This window comes from Bufo bufo, chromosome 6 (genome assembly GCF_905171765.1).
Source record: "Bufo bufo chromosome 6, aBufBuf1.1, whole genome shotgun sequence".
Classification (NCBI taxonomy): Eukaryota; Metazoa; Chordata; class Amphibia; order Anura; family Bufonidae; genus Bufo; species Bufo bufo.
In genome coordinates, this window is record NC_053394.1 from 63,379,486 (window position 1) to 63,399,520 (window position 20,035).

General features: G+C 45.6%; 1 protein-coding gene across 1 annotated transcript in view; it reads left to right on the plus strand.

The window, feature by feature from the left end:
- SLC35G1 (solute carrier family 35 member G1) overlaps positions 1-20,035 on the plus strand; it is a 37,300-nt gene that overhangs the window by 13,739 nt on the left and 3,526 nt on the right. The window contains exon 2 of the mRNA XM_040437711.1: positions 19,662-19,839. Coding sequence (XP_040293645.1) covers positions 19,662-19,839 — 178 coding nt within the window. The remainder of the gene's footprint in view (positions 1-19,661; positions 19,840-20,035) is intronic.

A 20,035-nucleotide genomic window follows, 5' to 3' on the forward strand; every position in this document is an offset into this window, starting at 1 on the left:
GGTGACCATCTGGTGAATGATAGATTCGCAGACATGGCCATACACAGCTTAGGCTACCTTCACACTAGCGTTTTAGTTTTCCGGTATTGAGATCCGTCATAGGGGCTCAATACCGGAAAAAAAAACGCTTCCGTTTTGTCCCCATTCATTGTCAATGCAGACAAACCTGAACTGAACGGAATGCTCTAAAATGCATTCTGTTCCGTTTAGTTGCGTTCCCATAACGGTGAGCAAACCGCAACATGTTGTAGTTTTCCTTCCGTCCTGGAATGCGGAGCAAGACGGATCCGGCATGACCCCCAATACAAGTCAATGGGGACGGATCAGTTTTCTCTGCCACAATCTGCCACAATAGAAAACGGATCCGTCCTCCATTGATTTTCAATGGTGTTTATGACGGATCCGTCTTGGCTATGTTAAAGATAATACAACCGGATCCGTTCATAACGGATGCAGACGGTTGTATTATCAGTAACGGAAGCGTTTTTGCTGAACCCTGCCTGATCCAGCAAAAACCCTAGTATGAAAGTAGCCTTAGTCCATAATGCCTGTTACGTATTTTTTTATTTATTTTTTATACATTTATATAGTGCTACTATAGCATCGGGGTGTCCCCAATGAGGCTCACAATCTAAGTTGAAACTCGCCATATGCAGTGGCCGAGTCAGGTGGATAATATATCCTGTATTTTGTCGTGACGCCAATTGCATTGTGCGCAGGGTACTATCCCAGGGCCCTTCCAAGGTGTTATAACGCACGTCCCAGACTAGGAATGCCAGAGAGGTGTAATGGCCTATAATGTCTCTGTAGGATAATTGTGTCATGGTGTCTCCTACCTGGGTACGGCCGTACTCCTGGCTCACTTGCAGTAATAGAGGACTCACTTCAGCAAATGGCATTTATCATGTAGACAAAGTTAATACAAGGCACTTACTAATGTATTGTAATTGTCCATATTGCCTCCTTTGCTGGCTTGATTCATTTTCCATCACATTATACACGAGTGGCCATACACTTTTGATTAAAGGGGTTGTCTTCTGTTTTTATATTGATGACCTATCCTCACAATAGGTCATCAATATCAGATCAGTGAAGGTCCAACTCCAGGCACCCCCATCGATCAGCTGTTTGAAGAGTAGGCCTTCTCTGCTCTGTTTACCTGCTCGCCGCAGCAATTGCAATGGTCGGCAGGTGTAATTACAAGTATGGCGTCCCCATTAACTTCTATGGGATGGCTCTGTAGTATTCACTTGAACAGACAGACCCATTCAATAGAAGTGAATGGGCTCGCCATACTTGTAATAAACCTGCTCACCATTGCAATTGCTGCGGCGAGCAGGTAAACAGAGCAGAGAAGGCCTACTCTTCAAACAGCTGATCGACGGGGGTGCCTGGAGTTGGACCTCCACTGATCTGATATTGATGACCTATTGTGAGGATAGGTCATCAATATAAAAACAGAGGACAACCCCTTTAATCGAATGTGTATGGCCACTCGTATATAATGTGATGGAAAATGAAGCAAGCCAGCAAAGGAGGCAATATGGACAATTACAATACATTAGTAAGTGCCTTATATTAACTTTGTCTACATGATAAATACCATTTGCTGAAGTGAGACAAACCCTTTAATCTGGAATCCAGATGTCTGAAAATTTCGACAAAAGGTATTTTGAGAAGGCACCGGTGCTCCTTCTCTCAGCTCACCAAGCACAGCGCCATACATTGTATGGTGGCCGTACTTGGTACTGTACTCAGCCCTATTCACTTTAATAGGGCTTAGCTGTTCCTAGGCCACATGACACATGAAGGTGTTGTCACTGGCCTAGGAAAAGCAGAGAGAAGGCTGCAGCACTCACAGGAGCTAATCAGCGGGGATCCAGGCGATAACTCATCAGTTAGAAACTCTTGGAAAACCCCTTTAAAGGGAACCTGTCATCAACGTTATGCTGCCCATACTAACAGCAGTATAAAGTAGAGACAGGTGAGTTGATTTCAGCGGTCTGTCACTTAAAAGTAAGTGGTTGCTGAGAACCAACATCACAATCCTTTCAGACTGGGCCTGGAAAAGAGTCACGGCCGCCTGAGAAGAGTCCTGGTTATTCATGAATTCCCGCTCTCCCTGCCCACCTGCTGATGACTGACAGTCTAAGGCCGAATGCACGCGGTCCGTGGTATGCCGGGCTGGATTCCTGTTCAGAGCAGGAGCGCACGGCGTCATTGGTTGCTATGACGCCGTGCGCTTCATGCCGCTGCTGCTGTACAGTAATACACTCGTGTAGATCATACGAGTGTATTACTGTAGTGCAGCGGCAGCATGAAACGCACGGCGTCATAGCAACCAATGACGCCGTGCGCTCCTGCACTGAACAGGAATCCAGCCTGGCATACCGCGGAACACGGCCGTGTGCATTCGGCCTAATACCGAGTTTTCTCCCTTCCAGAGATGAGCGAACTTCTGTTTTAAGTTCGGCGTCTAAAGTTCGGCTTCCGGTTAGCGGAGGATCCCGATATGGATTCCGAATTCCGTTGTGGTCCGTGGTAGCGGAATCAATAATAACCATTATTGATTCTGCTACCACGGACCACAACGGAATTCGGAATCCATATCGGGATCCTCCGCTAACCGGAAGCCGAACTTTAGACGCCGAACTTAAAACAGAAGTTCGCTCATCTCTACTCCCTTCCTCTCTAGGAGAGAACTGCCAATCATCAGCAGATGGACGGGAGAGCAGGAGATTAGGAATAACCAGGACTCTTCTCAGGTGGATTTGACTCTTTTCTAGGCCTGGGCTGCAATGATTAATGATGTTGGTTCTTAGCAACCACTTACTTTTAGCTGATGAGTGACACACCGCTGAGATCAGCATTTCTGTCACTATTTTATGCTGCCCTCAGTGGTGAGATCAGCAAATAGTGACAGGTTCCCTTTAAGGCCTTATGCACACGACCGTTGTTGTGTTCCGTGTCCGTTGTTCCGTTTTCCATGATTTTCTGCCGACCCATTGTCTTTCAATGGGTCCGTTGAAAACTCAGATAATGCACCGTTTGTCATCCGCGTCCGTGTTTCCAGTCCGTCAAAAAAATATGTCCTGTCCTATTTTTTTGACGGACAACGGTTCGCGGACCCATTCAAGTCAATGGGTCCGTGAAAAAACACGGAGGCACACAAAATTGTCGTCCGCGTCCGTTTTTTTCCTATAATTTGCAAGGCAAACTTGATTTTTTTCTCACTTTTCATGTCTGGTGATCCTCCAAAAATCAAGGAAGACACACGGAATCAAAAACGGAAACGGATCACGGAACAACGGAACAGCTTTTTGCGGACCGCAAAAAAATACTCAGATTGCCTATCTTATTTCACAGTATATAGTGAGTCATTATGACAATTGATATCACCAACTTCCTAGTACAGGGCTGTAATCAGGACCTGTAACAAAGTCCACACGAAGGTAATTTCTTTGAAAGGAGAACGACCACACGCAGCAGACTGTACTGTAATCAGAAAACCCGGTTACCCGCTGCCTTAAAGTGATATTCCTGGCAAAAACTTCCCATAATCACAATCCGCCTGACAGTCTGCACAGGAATTTCCTTTCTGTGTGGAATGTCAGTTTAATTTCACAATTTTTGGCTTTCACGGATACTGGGTTCCAGGTACTCCTCCTCACTGCACCGACCCTTCTTGGAATACCTGGAATATGCTTTCTGCACAATCTAATGTTCAACCTGGAGACAAGGGCTACGTAATGACCACTTTTAGGGGAAAATGTAACATAATTATAGTTACAGGCCACAATGTCCTATGAAATGTCATATATACCCGCCCCCCTCTATTGTATTATTTTCATTGGTGGCACAGTGTGCGGCCCCCCCGCCCCCCTCCCTCTATTGTATTATCATTGGTGGCCAGTGTGCGCCCCCCCCGGCCCCCCCTCTATTGTATTAATATCATTGGTGGCCAGTGTGCGCCCTCCCCCCCCCCCCCCCCCCATCATTGGTACCCTGTTTCCCCGAAAATAAGACAGTGTCTTATATTAATTTTTTCTCCCAAAGATGCGCTAGGTCTTATTTTCAGGGGATGTCTTATTTTTCCATGACACAGGGGGATCAGAGGGGAGAATCAAAATGACACAGGAGAATCTGAGGGAAGATTACAATTTTAGTACCCTTTCTTATCCTCCTGTGTCATTTTGATTCCCCCCTCTGATCCCCCTGTGTCATTTTAAGTGATCCCCCTCCCCTGTGCCAGCGGACAGTGGATTATTTAGTCTCTCCCCCCTCCCACCTTCACCAGACATCCCCCACCACTTTATCAGACATTCCCCCCCCCTCCATACCTCAGTCACCCCTGTATGTCCGTGCCGGCCAGATTCCACACAATGTGCCCGATTCCTGCCCTGCGCAACTCACTCACATTTAGACAGTGAGTCAGCCAGACTCCGTCAGGGCAGACCGAGCAGCAGGCGGCAGCTTGTCCTGGCAGTGGCGCGGGCTCTCTGATTTAAAGAGACCTCGCACCGCCTGAACAGCTCTGGCTGTGCTGCGGCCAATCAGTGAGCTGCTACGATCGGGAGGAGTCAGATGCCTTGCAGTAACTTCTGGGACCTTATATTCCGGGGGGCCTTATTATCGGGGAGGCCTTATTTTCGGGGGGATGCCTTATATTTCAGCAAGAGGCAAAACTAGAGGTAGGTCTTATTTTCGGGGGATGTCTTATTTTCGGGGAAAGACGGTAGCAGAGAGTTCCGATCGGATTCCCAGTTTAATCGCTGGGGCTCCGATCGGTAACCATGGCAACCAGGACGCTATTGCAGACCTGGTTGCCATGGTTACTTAGCAATATTAGAAGCATCATACTTACCTGCTGCGCTGTCTGTGACCGGCTGGGAGCTCCTCCTACTGGTAAGTGACAGATCATTAAGCAATGCGCCGCACAGACCTGTCACTTACCAGTAGGAGGAGCTCCCGGCCGGTCACAGACAGCGCAGCAGGTAAGTATGATGCTTCTAATATTGCTAAGTAACCATGGCAACCAGGTCTGCAATAGCGTCCTGGTTGCCATGGTTACCGATCGGAGCCCCAGCAATTAAACTGGGACTCCGATCGGAACTCTCTGCTACCAATGATAGGGGGGGGGGAGAGGGGAGGGGAGGCCGCACACTGGCCACCAATGATATTAATACAATAGAGGGGGGGCCGGGGGGCGCACACTGGCCACCAATGATAATACAATGGAGGGAGGGGGCGGGGGGGCCGCACACTGTGCCACCAATGAAAATAATACAATAGAGGGAGGAAGCGGGGGGGGCCACACTGGCCACCAATGAAATTAAAACTGGGGAGGGAGGGGGGTCTGCCCCCTGCTGCCTGGCAGCCCCTGATCTCTTATAGGGGGCTATGATATGCACAATTAACCCCTTCAGGTGCAGCACCTGAGGGGTTAATTGTGCGGATCACAGCCCCCTGTAAGAGATCGGGTGCTGCCAGGCAGCAGGGGGCAGTCATGTACACAGTTCTCAGTATATTCTAACTTGAAGTGTCCCCATCACCATGGGAACGCCTCTGTGTTAGAATATACTGTCGGATCTGAGTTTCACGATCTAACTCAAATCCGATGGTATATTCTAACATAGAGGTGTTCCCATGGTGATGGGGACGCTTCAAGTTAAAATATACCATCTGATTGGAGAAAACTCAGATCCTCTGGTATATTAACTCCTGACTTTACATTGAAAGTCAATGGGGGACGGATCCGTTTGAAATTACACCATATTGTGTCAACATCAAACGGATCCGTCCCCATTGACTTGCATTGTAATTCAGGACGGATCCGTTTGGCTCCGCACGGCCAGGCGGACACCAAAACGACTTTTTTTCATGTCCGTGGATCCTCCAAAAATCAAGGAAGACCCACGGACGAAAAAACGGTCATGGATCACGGACCAACGGAACCCCGTTTTGCGGACCGTGAAAAAATACGGTCGTGTGCATGAGGCCTTAAAGTGCTGTTCTCACATCAGCAAGTGGCATTTATCACGTAGACAAAGTTAATACAAGCCATATTGTCCATATTGCTTCCTTGGCTGGCTGGATTCATTTTTCCATCGCATTATACACTGATCGTTTCCAGGGGTTACGACCACCCTGCAATCCATCAGTGGTGGTCGTGATTGAACACTATATGAAAAAGCAGCGGCCTATGCACACGAGAGAGGCCATTGCCTTTTCCTATAGTGTTCAAGCACGGCCACCACTGCTGGATTGCAGGGTGGTCATCATAACTAGGGATGGGCGAATCGACTTCGGATGAAATATCCGAAGTCGATTTGCATAAAACTTTGTTTCAATACTGTGCGGAGTGAGCGCTCCGTACAGTATTAGAATTAAGTGTTGGCAATTGTCATTGATAGAAGGTGACAGGTGGATTGTTGTGACATAAACAAGAGATGACGGGGACAGGATTGTTGTCACTTTCTACAGGTAAACGGTCTTTTCTGTATTGAGCTTTACCAGTGATAAATTGCCTTGGGAGACTGAGGAAATCGCTGACCAGTCAGTTTAGAGGTGATAAAATAAATGGAAAAATAATACAAGGAATGTATGAGATTTCACTGTGCACTGACTGTAGGTGCTCCTGGCATATACTGTCGATGGCCGCAGTGTTGTGCGGTCCGCAAATTGCGGATCCACAAAACACGGATACAGGCCCATGTGTGTTCCACATTTTGTGGACCGGACATGTCCGGCACCATGATAGAAAATGTCTATCCTTGTCCGCAATTATGGAAAAGAATAGGACATGCTCTATCTTTTTTGCGGGGCTGCGGAATGGAACTACGGATGGGAACAGCATGCGGTTTGCTGTCTGCATCTTTTGCATTCCCATTGAAATGAATGGGTCCGCACCCGTTCCACAAAATTGCGAAACAGATGCGGACCCATTCACACTGTCGTCTTAATAAGCCCTAAGAAGCATGTTCATTTGTCCCTGCACTAAGTCTATGCAGAAATAACCGACAACACTGTATATATCAGGTTATGTAAAAGTATAAAAAAAAAGACATTTTTAAATATCTGTAGTGCCCTGGAGCAGGAGTTCTTTGAAGTCTGGACATTTGTGGACATCTGTCCCTGTTTCCCCTATGCAAAGTCATCAACTCCTTACATAATTTCACTTTAAAGAGTTAACTTGCATTGACTTATACTATGTGATATATAGTCTGTTCATTTGCACTAAGTTTGCATGGCACTGTGGGAAGGGTTAATGAATGCTGAGAGCCTTTTGCAGCTTTGAATGAGAAGCTGGTCATTTTCCACAGCTGCCATAAGGTTTAAAGAAGAGCATGTTTTGGAGGGGGAAAAAAGCCAGACCTGTTTACCACCAAAACCAGACAGACTGACCTTTTGGATGTCTGATTTAGCTCTGTTGTTATGTCTGAAAACCTGTTTTGTCTGGAAAAACTGATGTCCCATTGCCATTGAGTATCATTGAAGCTCTAATGCAAATCTATGACAGACGGGAGTTGTAACATTGTATTTGTTTGTGCTGAGTTTCTCCACTCCTCCCATTAGAAGGTTCCTGTCTAGCTAGAAACTGTATATAAGGAGAGCAGTCAGAGCCCCTAGTGTTCTGCAGTGAGGGAACAGTGCTTAGAAGAGGAGACTCTGCCAGACTACTGAGTGACCAGAAGAAGACGCTGAGACGAGGATACTCTGCCACAGAACCTGGATCACCAGCCTTGGACAAGGATACTAGCCTTCTGAGAGCGAGAGAGAGAGAGAGAGACAGCTAGCTCAGGCATTTACTCAGCAACAAACCCAATGCCTCGCCCTGGTTTACTGCAGACCCTGACTCTCTGGACTTATTTTCTATTGGGGTGCACTACGCCTTACCATCCCTTCCGGAGAGCAGCAACATGTGGTGGCACCATAACGGTGTCCGGGGGTCCCAGCATAACGCTGGGGCCACCCCAAACCCGGCCACCGCATATCCTTTAACAGCATTTCAAGTCCCTCATTGTGGACCTGCAGAGTAAGCAAGCAGAATGGGGCAAATTTGCCACAAATATTACTATTCCTCAAATGAATTACTCTTCCAGGACATGTTAGTAAGGGATAATAAAACCTTAGGCTGTCCCTATAAGTGTGGTAAAATAACGAAAAAATCAATTCTCTCTCCTTCTTCCTGTGCTGCACCGAAAGTTGTGGAGCAACGGTTTAAAAAGCTGCAGCAAGAATGGACATGTTCCTTTCTGGCGCTGCCGCAATTCTCAGCTTTACCTCCCATTAATGAGCCTCTAGGAGCAACAGGGGCGTTGCTGTTACACCTAGAGGCTCTGCTCTCTCTGCAACTGCTGAACCCTCTGCATTCTGATTGAGAGGGCCAGGCAGGGAAAACATCATCATACCTGCCCCTGACTTGTCCTAAAGTCAATCAAAGTGCACAGGGCGCGGCAGAGACTTTAAGTGTAACGACAACGCCCCTGTTGCTCCTAGAGGCTCATTTGCATATATTGCGGGCACATATAAACATGGGACCGAGAAAAAGGCGTTTTCAGCTGCCAAGTGCATATGTAACAGGTCAGCCAGTTTCATAGGTACAAATCTGCTGACAGATGCCCTTTTTGGCTTCATGCACACGGCTGTAGTTATGGTCCGCATCCGAGCCAACAGTTTTTGCGGCTCGGGTGCAGACCAATTCACTTCAGTGGGGCCACAAAAGATGCGGACAGCACTCCGTGTGCTGTCCGCATCCGTTGCTTCGTTTCGAGGCCTCGCAAAAAAATATAACATGTCCTATTCTTATCCGTTTTGCGGACAAGAATAGGCGTGTCTACAATAGGCCGCCCATTCCGTTCCGCAAATTGCGGAAGGCACACGGGCGGCTTCCGTTTTTTGCGGATCCGCGGTTTGGGGACCTCAAAAAACGGCACGGTCGTGTGCATGTAGCCTAAGTGTGACTTTTTTTTAACGTTCTCTCTTTACTTTGTGTGTAGCATGGATTGAATAATCTGACGTTCATCAAGCAAATACATAGATTCATACAGTAGATTGTAAGCTCTTGCAACCGGGGCCCTCATTCCTCTTGTTTTAATTGTTGACCTGTTTGCTGCTATGTTATTTATGACTCTGTACTTGAACCCCCTGATTGTAAAGAGCTGCGGAACATGTTGGCGCTATACATGTGATAAACCTGACTATAAGGTATAGATGGAAAGAATGAATACGTATACTGCATAAAATGTTGCTGGTAGGTTTAATCTTCGGAGGACATCGGACATTGTATTTACACTGTAGCTTTAGTAAATGAAGGTGAGGTTAATGACATTATAGAGAAATGCTGAACTAGGGAAAGTCACTGGTTTATGGTTTATAAGTCATGCATTCTGCCAAGTAGGAGATCTATTGGTCAGTACAGAACCTCCTGCCTTATCAGCGGTATAAATAACTAGCAGAAGGATCCGGCTTCACACGGGTATATTTCATCTATTTCATTTTATGTTTCCGAGGGTCGTAAAAAGATATTGACAGTTTCCCCCAAAACAGTGACCTCTACAGTACCTGCCCCTTTAACAATGACCTCCACAGTGCCCGCCCCTTTAACATTGACCTCCACTGTGGCCGCCCCTTTAACATTGACTTCCACAGTGCCCGCCCCTTTAACAATGACCTTCAACAGTGCCCGCCCCTTTAACAGTGCCTGCCCCTTTAACAGTGTCCTCCACAGTGCCCGCCCCTTTAACAGTGACTGTCCCTTTAGCATTGACCACCCCTTTAACAATGACCTTCATAGAGGCTGCCCCTTTAACAGTGACCTTCACAGTGCCTGCCCCTTTAACAGTGACTTCCACAGTGCCCGCCCCTTTAACAAAGACCTCCACAGTGCCCGCCCCTTTAACCACTTAAGGACCACAGGTTTATACCCCCCTAAAGACCAGGCCCTTTTTTACAAATCGGCACTACACTACTTTCACCGTTTATTGCTCGGTCATGCAACTTACCACCCAAATGAATTTTACCTCCTTTTCTTCTCACTAATAGAGCTTTCATTTGGTGGTATTTCATTGCTGCTGACATTTTTACTTTTTTTGTTATTAATCGAAATTTAACGATTTTTTTGCAAAAAAATGACATTTTTCACTTTCAGTTGTAAAATTTTGCAAAAAAAACGAGATCCATATAGAAATTTTGCTCTAAATTTATAGTTCTACATGTCTTTGATAAAAAAAAAATGTTTGGGTAAAAAAAAAATGGTTTGGGTAAAAGTTATAGCGTTTACAAACTATGGTACAAAAATGTGAATTTCCGCTTTTTGAAGCAGCTCTGACTTTCTGAGCACCTGTCATGTTTCCTGAGGTTCTACAATGGCCAGACAGTACAAACACCCCACAAATGACCCCATTTCGGAAAGTACACACCCTAAGGTATTCGCTGATGGGCATAGTGAGTTCATAGAACTTTTTATTTTTTGTCACAAGTTAGCGGAAAATGATGATTTTTTTTTTTTTTTTTTCTTACAAAGTCTCATATTCCACTAACTTGTGACAAAAAATAAAAACTTCTATGAACTCACTATGCCCATCACGAAATACCTTGGGGTCTCTTCTTTCCAAAATGGGGTCACTTGTGGGGTAGTTATACTGCCCTGGCATTCTAGGGGCCCAAATGTGTGGTAAGGAGTTTGAAATCAAATTCTGTAAAAAATGACCTGTGAAATCCGAAAGGTGCTCTTTGGAATATGGGCCCCTTTGCCCACCTAGGCTGCAAAAAAGTGTCACACATCTGGTATCTCTGTATTCAGGAGAAGTTGAGGAATGTGTTTTGGGGTGTCTTTTTACATATACCCATGCTGGGTGGGATAAATATCTTGGTCAAATGCCAACTTTGTATAAAAAAAATGGGAAAAGTTGTCTTTTGCCAAGATATTTCTCTCACCCAGCATGGGAATATGTAAAATGACACCCCAAAACACATTCCCCAACTTCTCCTGAGTACGGAGATACCAGATGTGTGACACTTTTTTGCAGCCTAGGTGGGCAAAGGGGCCCATATTCCAAAGAGCACCTTTCGGATTTCACCGGTCATTTGTTACAGAATTTGATTTCAAACTCCTTACCACACATTCGGGCCCCTAGAATGCCAGGGCAGTATAACTACCCCACAAGTGACCCCATTTTGGAAAGAAGACACCCCAAGGTATTCCGTGAGGGGCATGGCAAGTTCCTAGAATTTTTTATTTTTTGTCACAAGTTAGTGGAAAATGATGATTTTTTTTTTTTTTTCATACAAAGTCTCATATTCCACTAACTTGTGACAAAAAATAAAAACTTCCATGAACTCACTATGCCCATCAGCGAATACCTTGGGGTCTCTTCTTTCCAAAATGGGGTCACTTGTGGGGTAGTTATACTGCCCTGGCATTCTAGGGGCCCGAATGTGTGGTAAGGAGTTTGAAATCAAATTCTGCAAAAAATGACCAGTGAAATCCGAAAGGTGCTCTTTGGAATATGGGCCCCTTTGCCCACCTAGGCTGCAAAAACGTGTCACACATCTGGTATCTCTGTATTCAGGAGAAGTTGAGGAATGTGTTTTGGGGTATCTTTTTACATATACCCATGCTGGGTGAGATAAATATCTTGGTCAAATGCCAACTTTGTATAAAAAAAATGGGAAAAGTTGTCTTTTGCCAAGATATTTCTCTCACCCAGCATGGGTATATGTAAAATGACACCCCAAAACACATTCCCCACCTTCTCCTGAGTACGGGGATACCAGATGTGTGACACGTTTTTGCAGCCTAGGTGGGCAAAGGGGCCCATATTCCAAAGAGCACCTTTCGGATTTCACAGGTCATTTTTTACAGAATTTGATTTCAAACTCCTTACCACACATTTGGGCCCCTAGAATGCCAGGGCAGTATAACTACCCCACAAGTGACCCCATTTTGGAAAGAAGAGACCCAAAGGTATTCGCTGATGGGCATAGTGAGTTCATGGAAGTTTTTATTTTTTGTCACAAGTTAGTGGAATATGAGACTTTGTATGAAAAAAAAAAAAAAAAAAAATAAAAAATTTTCCACTAACTTGTGACAAAAAATAAAAAATTCTAGGAACTCGCCATGCCCCTCACGGAATACCTTGGGGTGTCTTCTTTCCAAAATGGGGTCACTTGTTGGGTAGTTATACTGCCCTGGCATTTTCCAGGGGCCCTAATGTGTGGTAAGTAGGTAAATGACCTGTGAAATCCTAAAGGTGCTCTTTGGAATGTGGGCCCCTTTGCCCACCTAGGCTGCAAAAAAGTGTCACACATCTGGTATCTCCGTATTCAGGAGAAGTTGGGGAATGTGTTTTGGGGTGTCATTTTACATATACCCATGCTGGGTGAGAGAAATATCTTGGCAAAAGACAACTTTTCCCATTTTTTTTATACAAAGTTGGCATTTGACCAAGATATTTCTCTCACCCAGCATGGGTATATGTAAAATGACACCCCAAAACACATTCCCCAACTTCTCCTGAGTACGGCGATACCAGATGTGTGACACTTTTTTGCAGCCTAGATGCGCAAAGGTGCCCAAATTCCTTTTAGGAGGGCATTTTTAGACATTTGGATACCAGACTTCTTCTCACGCTTTGGGGCCCCTAGAATGCCAGGGCAGTATAAATACCCCACATGTGACCCCATTTTGGAAAGAAGACACCCCAAGGTATTCAATGAGGGGCATGGCGAGTTCATAGAAATTTTTTTTTTTTGGCACAAGTTAGCGGAAATTGATATTTTTAATTTTTTTCTCACAAAGTCTCCCGTTCCGCTAACTTGGGACAAAAATTTCAATCTTTCATGGACTCAATATGCCCCTCACGGAATACCTGGGGGTGTCTTCTTTCCGAAATGGGGTCACATGTGGGGTATTTATACTGCCCTGGCATTCTAGGGGCCCTAAAGCGTGAGAAGAAGTCTGGAATATAAATGTCTAAAAATTTTTACGCATTTGGTTTCCGTGAGGGGTATGGTGAGTTCATGTGAGATTTTATTTTTTGACACAAGTTAGTGGAATATGAGACTTTGTAAGAAAAAAATAATAATAATTCCGCTAACTTGGGCCAAAAAAATGTCTGAATGGAGCCTTACAGGGGGATGATCAATGACAGGGGGGTGATCAATGACAGGGGGGGTGATCAATGACAGGGGGGTGATCAATGACAGGGGGGGTGATCAATGACAGGGGGGTGATCAGGGAGTCTATATGGGGTGATCACCACAGTCATTGATCACGCCCCTGTAAGGCTTCATTCAGACGTCCGGATGCGTTTTGCGGATCCGATCCATCTATCAGTGCATCCGTAAAAATCATGCGGACATCTGAATGGAGCTTTACAGGGGGGTAATCAATGACAGGGGTGTAATCAATGACAGGGGGGTGATCAGGGAGTCTATATGGGGTGATCACCACAGTCATTGATCACGCCCCTGTAAGGCTTCATTCAGACGTCCGGATGCGTTTTGCGGATCCGATCCATCTATCAGTGGATCCGTAAAAATCATGCGGACATCTGAATGGAGCTTTACAGGGGGGTAATCAATGACAGGGGGGGTGATCAATGACAGGGGGGTAATCAATGACAGGGGGGTGATCAGGGAGTCTATATGGGGTGATCACCACAGTCATTGATCACGCCCCTGTAAGGCTTCATTCAGACGTCCGGATGCGTTTTGCGGATCGGATCCATCTATCAGTGCATCCGTAAAAATCATGCGGACATCTGAATGGAGCTTTACAGGGGGGTAATCACCACAGTCATTGATCATGCCCCTGTAAGGCTTCATTCAGACGTCCGGATGCGTTTTGCGGATCCGATCCATCTATCAGTGCATCCGTAAAAATCATGCGGACATCTGAATGGAGCTTTACAGGGGGGTGATCAGGGAGTCTATATGGGGTGATCACCACAGTCATTGATCACGCCCCTGTAAGGCTTCATTCAGACGTCCGGATGCGTTTTGCGGATCCGATCCATCTATCAGTGGATCCGTAAAAATCATGCGGACGTCTGAATGGAGCTTTACAGGGGGGTAATCAATGACAGGGGGGTAATCAATGACAGGGGGGTAATCAGGGAGTCTATATGGGGTGATCAGGGGCTAATAAGGGGTTAATAAGTGACGGGGGGGGGGTGTAGTGTAGTGTAGTGGTGCTTGGTGCTACTTTACTGAGCTACCTGTGTCCTCTGGTGGTCGATCCAAACAAAGGGGACCACCAGAGGACCAGGTAGCAGGTATATTAGACGCTGTTATCAAAACAGCGTCTAATATACCTGTTAGGGGTTAAAAAAAACACATCTCCAGCCTGCCAGCGAACGATCGCCGCTGGCAGGCTGGAGATCAACTCTCTTACCTTCCGTTCCTGTGTGCGCGCGTTCACAGGAAATCTCGGCTCACGCGAGATGACGCCTATTGGCGTTAGTGTGACCTGGGAGCGCCGCAGAAATGACGCCTTTCGGCGTTAGCGTGGCGGGAAGTGGTTAAAAGTGACTTTCACAATGACCGCCCCTTAAACAGTGACTTTTACAGTGACCGCCTCTTTAACAGTGACTTTTACAGACCCGCCCTTTTAACAGTGACCGCCCCTTTAACAGTGACTTTCACAGTGACCGCCCCTTTAACCCCTTAAGGACCGGGCTCATTTTCACCTTAAGGACCAGGCCATTTTTTGCAAATCTGACCAGTGTAATTTTATGTGGTGATAACTTTAAAACGCTTTGACTTATCCAAGCCATTCTGTCATCAGTATCTGATTGGTGGGGTCTGGCCCTCGAAACCCCCGCCGGTCGGCTATTTGAGAAAGATCTGGTGCTCGCAGTAGCGCCTCGGCCTTCTCGCAGCTCACTAAGCACAGTGCTGGCCCGTACATTGTATAGCGGCTATGCTTGGTATCGTAGTTCAGCCCCATTCAGTCGGGCTAAGTGTGATACCAAGCCTTCTCAAACAGCTGATTGGCGGCGGTACCGGGTGTCTGACCCCCACCGATCAGATACTGATGACCTATCATAGGTTATCAGTATCAAAACCTCTGAAAACCCCTTTAAATGTAGGAGCAAGTAACCTTAAAATTCACAGCTTATACCTTTTTTCAGGGCTTCCTTTACACATTGTTTTTTGTGGCTTTTTTGACTTGTAAAATAAAAGCAATCTTTTTATGCCTATTTTACAAGTGTTTTTTGGGTGCCTTTATATACAAATTTTTTATTTTTTTATGTTTTTTTTCTCCAGTTCTATAGACAAGCCTGTGTGAAAACACATTTAAAAAAAGCTACATAGCACATACTGCATTTTATAAATTGCACTGACCTGCAAAATAAAGGTATAAATTGTCATTTCTACTGCACAGTGAATTCTGTAAAAACGAAACCCATAAAACAGTGATGTCATTGCGTTTTTCCAATTCCACTCCAATAATAATTTTATTTCTAGCTACAATAATGATTTTATTTTTATTTCTAGCTACAATACAATGTATGGAAAATTAAATGTTGCCACTACAAGTACAACTTGTTCCACAAGTACAACACCCAACTTACCCTCATACGGCTTGTGAATGGAAAAATAAAAAAAGTTATGGCTTTTGGAAGGCAGGGAGTAAAAATTTTTTAGACCGTTTTAAAGCTTCCATTTAAGGAGGACCTCGAGTCTCACCTCTCCTAACATTGTGTTTTAGTAACTATTTGCATTCCCCATGTAATAATTCTGGAGCATCTTTTAATACATTGTGCTATTCCTCTGCTATTCCTGCTAGAAGTTGAATGAATTGCCAACTGAGCTTTACCAGTTGGGGGGGGGGGGGGTCCCTACACGGTCGGACTTTGCGCTATCACAATGCTCTGCCCTTTTTCAGCCTTCTTAGGATAGAGGCTTTAGCAGCTGATTGGCTGATCATGTCACCTGACATACTCCGCTGAATCTGTTTGGTCAGAGCCTTCACTGTAGCTCCAGACTTTAGACTCCTTTAAACACAAGCCATCCCTCTAGACTCATCTCCTTGAAAGTGAAAATTAGTGAAAATGGAACAAAGAGACATTAATAAAGTAACAGATGTAAGTGAATGTGAACAAGGAAACAGATCACCAACGAACACTGGTTACACCCCAATATTGGGTGACAGTTACACTTCTGCAGGACCATTGATGGCTGTACTTGTAGGCTAAAACCAGAAATCTGTGAACACCTTCAGAATGGTGACTGAACAGAGGACTTGGCGGCCTCCATGACCAGGCCGGGGTATGTGTCCTTCCTATCACCTTCCTCAGACAGCAACTTTGCCGCTGTCTACCTGATGTGTGTAGTAATCTTACGGTTTGGAGAGTAGCATGTGACATGTACAGCCGGGTATACTCCATAATCAGCTGCTATCTGTAGATATAAAAATGTGGGACAAAGTAACGCAGCATACCCAGTGGTTCCCCTGCAGCGGAGTCCAGATTGATTTATAGGTAATAAAAGGTGAAGACCAGGGGGCTGCCAGGATAACACTCTCTTAGGAGGAGCGCAATGGAGATCAATTCAGTGGCACAGTGGATCCACATCTATGGATCTGTTGAGTCAGGGGCTCTGTGGTCATAGGTTACTGAGTCAGTGGCACTATAGTTGTAGGTTACTGATTCAGTGGTGCAATGGTCATGTGAGTCAGGGGAGCTGTGGTCGTAGGTTACTGAGTCAGTGGCACTATGGTCGTAGGTTACTGAGTCAGTGGCACTATGGTCGTAGGTTACTGAGTCAGTGGAGCAATGGTCATAGGTTACTGAGTCAGTGGCGCAATGGTCATAGGTTACTGAGTCAGGGGAGCTATGGTCGTAGGTTACTGAGTCAGTGGCACTATGGTCGTAGGTTACTGAGTCAGTGGCACTATGGTCGTAGGTTACTTAGTCAGTGGCACTATGGTCGTAGATTACTGAGTCAGTGGCACAATTGTCATAGGTTACTGAGTCAGTGGCACTATAGTCGTAGGTTACTGAGTCAGTGGCACTATGGTCGTAGGTTACTGAGTCAGTGGCTCTATAGTCGTAGGTTACTGAGTCAGTGGCACTATGGTCGTAGAATACTGAGTCAGTGGCACAATGGTCATAGGTTACTGAGTCAGTGGCACTATGGTCATAGGTTACTGAGTCAGTGGCACTATGGTCATAGGTTACTGAGTCAGTGGCTCTATAGTCGTAGGTTACTGAGTCAGTGGCACTATGGTCGTAGGTTACTGAGTCAGTGGCACTATGGTCGTAGAATACTGAGTCAGTGGCTCTATAGTCGTAGGTTACTGAGTCAGTGGCGCAATGGTCATAGGTTACTGAGTCAGTGGCGCAATGGTCATAGGTTACTGAGTCAGTGGCGCAATGGTCATAGGTTACTGAGTCAGTGGCACTATGGTCATAGGTTACTGAGTCGGGAGATATGGTCGTAGGTTACTGAGTCAGTTGCTCTATAGTCGTAGGTTACTGAGTCAGTGGCACTATGGTCGTAGGGAGCTGTGGTCGTAGATTACTGAGTCAGGGAAGCTATAGTCGTGTAGAACTCAGTGGTATCCCCTTTAAAGGCGTATTCTTGTTGTGACGAGTTGTCCCCTATGCACAGGATAGGTGATTAATAATGGATTTTTGGGGGTCCTGTTGCAGGGATCCCCACCTATTACAAGAACTGGGAACCTGTAACTCTTGGGACCCCATGAAATGAACAGAGCGACAGGTCTCCTTGCCTTCCATTCATCTCTATGGAAGTTCCAGAGACAGCTGAGTACGGTGCTTGGATATTTGCAGTGTGCGTGCCCGACTTGCTGCTCGTTTTATTTCTGAGGGGTATGGAGTCATCTTTCTTAGGGATATTTTTCTGTTAGTTCTTATTCCAATGCCATTTAAATTCCTGGTTAATCATGAATGATTGCTTGGCTCTCTGTCTGTATTGACAATTACTTGCTTATTTTTTACATCCCTAAATCATCTTTAGTTTTAAATCTGTTATATCATTTCAGCTTATTGTCCGCTCCAGTCTCATTGTGTTTATGCTGGTTACGGTTCTTACTGTTTACTGGAAACAACTGCAGACAACCGCCAATTCAAACTGACCTCAAAATAGGATAAGGACATTAAAGGGCATCTGTCAGCAGATTTGTACCTATGACACCGGCTGACCTGTTACATGTGCACTTGGCAGCAGAAAGGATCTGTGTTGGTCCCATGTTCATATGTGTCCGCATTGCTGGGAAAAATGATGTTTTAATATATGCAAATGATCCTCTAAGAGCAACGGGGGCGTTGCTGTTACACCTAAAGGCTCCTCTCTCTCTTCAACTGCTGCGCCCCCTCTGCACTCTCATTGACCGGGCAAGGTGTGATCACGTTTTTACTGCCTGGCTCCGCAATGAAAATGCAGAAGACATGGCAGTTGCAGAGAGAGTAGAGCTTTTAGGTGTAACGGCAACGCCCCCGTTGCTCTTAGAGGATCATTTGCATATAATAAAACGTAATTTTTCTCAGCAATGCAGGCAGATATGAACATGGGACCAACACAGACGCCTTCAGCTGCCAAGTGCACATGTAACAGGTCAGACAGTGTCATAGGTACAAAACTGCTGACAGATGCCCTTTAAGGAGACTGGGTGATAACCCATTGAGACCTGTAATAGCGGCAGTAACTGGTATTACTAATTCGATATTTTTGTAAGTTGATAGGACCACAGGATGACTAAAGCTGGCCATACACCTTCCGTAGCCACCTGCTATTCATCCCGACTCTTCCGTACACATGAACACTGAGTTTATCCCGAGATACCTGTTTTCTAAATGGGGGGAGTACTATCTCTCCTTGGGGAGAGAGCACCTCAATCAGCGTAATCCCTTTCTTCTACATGGAGAGAAGGAAATAAGCAGTTACCAGACAGAATTGGTGGCAGCTTACCTCCCACGTGAACAAGGGCTCGGACATGTTGAGATTCAGCATGTCTCCTTCTCTTTTCCTCTGAGATCTCCTGCTGGCACCCAAAATCGACTTTGCTGTTATGTGTATAACCCCCTTTATACAGGGTGGCCCTTGAAAAAGTAGCCCACCTCCAGCGATAGTGTGACAAGATGAACGAGCAAGTGGATTGTTTTTTTTTTTAATTTTTATTTTAATTACCCACCAGTCACAGAAGATGCTGAAAGTGGTCCCCGTTCAGGTCTCTGCACCTTTGGGCAGGTCGGATTGTGTTTACTGCTTGTGATGCTGCGGATGGTGTGTGTGATGTTTTCCTTGAGTTCCTCCAGGGGATGTGGATTGTTAGCGGACACTTTCTGGTTTAAATGTCCCCACAGATAAAAATCGCACGTGGACAAGTCTGGGGAACGTGGTGGCCATAACCCCTTTGCTCACAGTTCGCTCCTCTGTAAACAGTTCATGAACCCGTCCAGTAAGTCCCGTGAGGTGCGGCATGTCGTCCCATCTTGTTGGAAAAAGCAGGACGTTTTTTTCTTCTGCTCCTTCTTCTCGTCATACTATCGCTAGAGGCGGGATACGTTTTTCGTGGGCTACCCAGTATTTACTGGAGAGTGACCGATTTTAGGGGACGCTCTCCCAGTTGCTATGAGTGCACCTCTATTCTCTTACCTTTCTCACAAGTATTCTTTTTGTCTTTACAGGGAAAAAGAAATGTAAGTGCCCGGGTCTTGGGATCTACTACACCATTTTGTCCGCTCTGTTCTTCTCCTTAAGCTCCTTGTTGGTTAAGAAGATTGAAGATATGCATTCTGTGGAAATTAGCGCCATTCGCTGTGTTTTTCAGATGATTTTTGTGCTTCCGGGTTTAATTTATTACAAGTAAGTCACAGGATAACATATGAAATCTGATACGTAAAATTGTGATTACACTGAGTAGTGACAGGGCAGGGAACATATTAGATATCAATTCCTTAAAGAGGCTGTCCAGTCTTTTTTTAAATGATGGCATATCCTCTGGATGGACTATCACTGGCTGGTGGGGGTCCGGCAGTCCACGTCCCCGCTGATCAGCTGT